The 4,121-nt window shown below is 36.8% G+C and overlaps 1 protein-coding gene across 1 annotated transcript; it reads left to right on the top strand.

Annotated features, from left to right (window-relative positions):
• Positions 1–439: 439 nt before the first annotated feature.
• Positions 440–3,815, top strand: LOC138326237 (uncharacterized). The gene is made up of 2 exons (XM_069272361.1): positions 440–866; positions 2,846–3,815. Exons 1-2 carry the CDS (start codon positions 518–520, stop codon positions 3,457–3,459), a joined length of 963 nt encoding a protein of 320 aa, XP_069128462.1. The 5' UTR covers positions 440–517; the 3' UTR covers positions 3,460–3,815.
• The last annotated feature ends 306 nt before the right edge of the window (positions 3,816–4,121 follow it).

Here is a 4,121-nt window from a genome sequence, read left to right as displayed (position 1 = left end):
GCGGAATCAGGGGATCAGCGCCGGAAATACATGTATGTAGAGATTCCTGTCCGAAACTGCCGACAACGTTATGGTTTTTGCATTAGATTAGGCCTACCTGTTACCTGTCGTTGAGGTCTTCTATCGGTTTTCACCGCTTTGACCCATTACAATCGGCGGAGACATGGCATAGAGCTATTTCATACCAAAAGATAATAATCCCAGAGACATAAGCCAGTTCATGACCATATTTTTGCTGAATATGTAAAATGTAAATATGGTATATATGTCTTGTTATACGACACATATAGGCAACAATCGATATGCATTGTATCCAGAGAGAAAGGTGAGACTGGTGCCTAATATAAAAGATAACGATTTCTTTTTGGCTCAAAATAACCACTAGATAATATTTGGAAAGGAGCAGTGTCAATGACGTCATAATACCTATGGCGTCACAATCAATATGACGTCAAAGTAGCAATTATCCATTGCATAACTACAACTTGATGTTGGGGTGTCGGTGTTCAATTTATTCATGGACGGATATGGAGAAACGTGTATGGATGGACACACCGGTCTCTGTACAAACGGACATAGTGGTTTGTATGTAAATAAAAACACGCAAGTGGATTACTATAGTGATGAAATGTTCGGTCCTGGTAGAACCTCTACATTTCAACATAAACCACACACCCGTCAGTTTCGGAAACGCGTCAGCGGCGAGGAGGCGTTTGCTGGAGATGAAAGCTGTAGGCAGACGTACGTCGGATCGACTAAAATGTCTTCACCCGAATGTGGTGACAGAAGCCGCCCAATGGAGTCTCGGAATGAAAACTTCTGGTCAGCTGTACTGAGAACATCTCGGATCAACATCCAGCGACGAGGTGATTTTGTCTTTCTATGTTTACTTGTACCTGTCTGCTATTGTAAGCTTTTGAATGCGTTCAAATTACCCAATGCAATAATCAACCGATTCTATCATCATCGCTGTTAGTGTAGTAGGACTGAACCTACGTCCGCCTCATATACCCAGGTTCTGTTTGGGGTTCCGTATTGACAAAGAAACAACACATTTAATTTATTTAAAGTTGTATTGCTGCTAATTTCACTGTAACGATATGTAACTTAAACATTTGATATTTAAACATTGACATGTAACTTGATGATTTAGCTCCCCAAAAGCATATGTCGGCCTATAAGATAGCCGAAATCTAGGAATCATATATTTCTGGTTTTTGAATAAAGCGCCTTCAATCACCGCCATGTTCAGTGACTTTCGGGTTTTGTCGGATTCCTAATCGTATTACGTGACTGACGTTCGACACGACCTGCACGTGGTGAGCCAGGTAACTAGCGTAAGCACACATGTGTTTGTTTACGTTTTCCTTCTGGCCTATATGAGCAAATCATGCTAGTATATGTCCACAGATTGAGGTATTTTGAAACATCCAATTATATACATTACCCTAAAATGTTATGTGTATCAAATATTGTAATGTGCGAGCATTATTTTCTTTGTAGATATAGAGTCTGATGAGGTCGACCACATATTTTGTTTATGAAAAATTGTTGATATTTTCTCTTGGTTTCACAACTCTCGTTTTACTTCGAAATTGTGTCGCGACGATGTTCGGAAGAGTTCGGAATGATTTCGTACAGATACAGATGCGAAGGCGAAAATTTCGTACTCGGCGAGAACTGGTCGCCTGCCAGTATACGTATGCCAAGTCAGTCACGAGTGGCACCAATGACTGTCACTCAGATCTACTATTGATATTGCTATTTGCAGACGACCAAGACAATGATATTAATAACAGTCTGTATTTCCCTTGATATTGAAGATTATAGCACCACATTACATTATACTAATATTTATAAAGCTAAAACTTTGTGTCAAATGAAGTGCAACAAAGCTAAGACTTTCCTAACAAACCAGAACACCCATTATGAATTATTTATCACAATTTCCAATTTATTTCAGCTCCATCTTCCTATTTCCGTCTTTTTCCTCGTTCATTCGTGGTTTACATTTAGCTATAAACATGATTTATATTAACCATCAACGTCTCAACAAGTTTGTTTGTTACAAAAAGAAACGTTTTTGTATCCAAGGACAGCGTACCTTTATGAACCTATACCAAGCATGTTACAATGAAAAAGTTGACAATATACATAGTATATGCATTAACTTTTGAAGCGTTTATAACATTGTGCCGACTTTAAATAGATTTGTGTATATTGACGTCGTCGTGTCTTTTGTGGAAATTTTATCTTAGATAACTAAATGCCACAATTAAAATGGTTTTGGATCGTACTTGAAAAAGAAAAAAATCATAACGCATGGGGATAGATAGATAATTGTTGTCACATCTTGAATGCATATATTATGTTTCCGAAACAATAATGAAAAATGTAACTTTAGAACATCTGATTTATGACCTAACATGAAGTAACAATACAATCCAAATTCATTATTCCCTGTTGTAATTATATGCTAACAATGAAGGCCCATTTCGCTGCTTCGCCGTCTGACGTAGTGATTGTCAGGTACTGCGCAGTTATTAGGCACAACGAATGGAAACATAAGACGACCCGCCTTATGAAAATTAGTATTTTATCTATCTACTTAGAACTGTCAAGAGAGTAATAATAAGTAAGCTAATTAGTATTTTAACTTTACTTAGGACTCTACGAAATAATTAAGCTAATAAATTTTTGGCGTCTTCATGAAATTATATTTTTAAAATTTAAATCCGTTTCGGAAACATGGTGGGCCTTTAAGCCATTTTGAATAGTTTTAAAGAGAAATACTAAAAATTTCAATTTCATTATCTCAAATAGTCTTCTTATTATTTTTTTTCAGACTTCAACAACAATACAAAAAATCGTAAAAGGAAAAAGGACAAGCAACAGAATAAAATTGTGATACCTTGCGGAGAAAGTCTACATTCTCATGAATGCACTATGAAACCGAGAAAAAGAGTATATGAGTTGCCGCCCCTTAAAGGCGCCCCTTGTGAAGTTGCGCAGCGTAAGGTGAACCAAGTAATGGTTGGTGCGTATTGTTCCAATATCAAGACACCAATGGAAAATAAGAATCTGGAATCGAGGCTGACGTATTTAGACAAATCAGAATACCGGCCATGTTTTAGACCCCCTGCAAAGAAAACCCAACAAGCTAGAAGCTGCACGTCGAGTATTCTGTCCGTAAAATTACCGAAACTTGTTGAAAATGAAGATAAATCGAGGGAATATGAAGAGAAAATGGTGAAAAGTCTTTTCAAATTGCCGTCAATAATTGGTACAACCTGTGTGTTGGATACACCAGCAAAACAAAATCAAAGTACAATAGGACCGGAAGTGGAGGAGGGCAGTGGCTCCACCTCGTGTTCACTCGGAAACGTGAAACTTCCACCTATTGGTCCATGCGTTAAAGATGATAGCAATCCAAAAAGGAAGAAAAAGAACAGAGGATAGTGAGGCAAAAAAAGTCTGTTTATGGTTATATTGGCAAAAAATAGGGTCGGTAGCGTCTTTCACTCTAAAGTAATGGCCGGAACCGGAGTCTGAGATCGAAATCCCGACTTTTAATTCTTCTTTTTTTTTCGTAGAAAAGTGGTAAAAAAATAGGGTCGGGGGTAAAAGATAAGGGTCGGTCGGGTAACTATAAACATACATATTTGTTTTTGGCCTGACTGTTTTAGCCGTCTATGTGGCAACAAATCAAAGCTAATGGAAAAATAAAGACGGATTAATTTCATATCAGAAATATTTCAAATTAAAAAAAAAATCAATAAATCTATGACATATTTGAGCAGAAAGCAAAATAAAAAAAAAAATCATTTATGTTTCATTGTCATCGGTACATTGTCATCGGTACTGAAGTATGTCTATAAAATAAATTCGTGTTGCTAGTTGCGCATGGCCTATGATTTTTTTTCTCCTTCTGATTTTAGAATAAAACTAATCAGTATATTCTGGTGGCCGATTTGTTTTTGTTTTTTTTTTTACGTTATTGCTTAATTACATTGCAACCACTTTTTAATATATGTATTCCATATACATGTACAGTGTGTACTTTTACAGACGAGAGATGGAAAAAAGGGAAGTAACTCTGATAGACTCGCGTTGGGCAGAAA

Source organism: Argopecten irradians, chromosome 6 (genome assembly GCF_041381155.1).
Source record: "Argopecten irradians isolate NY chromosome 6, Ai_NY, whole genome shotgun sequence".
In the NCBI taxonomy this organism is placed as follows: Eukaryota; Metazoa; Mollusca; class Bivalvia; order Pectinida; family Pectinidae; genus Argopecten; species Argopecten irradians.
This window is presented reverse-complemented; position numbering and strand designations above follow the sequence as displayed.

Excerpts from the sequence above, each read along its gene's own strand:
- LOC138326237 (XM_069272361.1), top strand. The coding sequence starts at position 518 with ATGGACGGATATGGAGAAACGTGTATGGATGGACACACCGGTCTCTGT. Across the intron at positions 867-2,845 it reads GATCAACATCCAGCGACGAG|ACTTCAACAACAATACAAAA; the intron begins GTGATTTTGTCT and ends ATTTTTTTTCAG.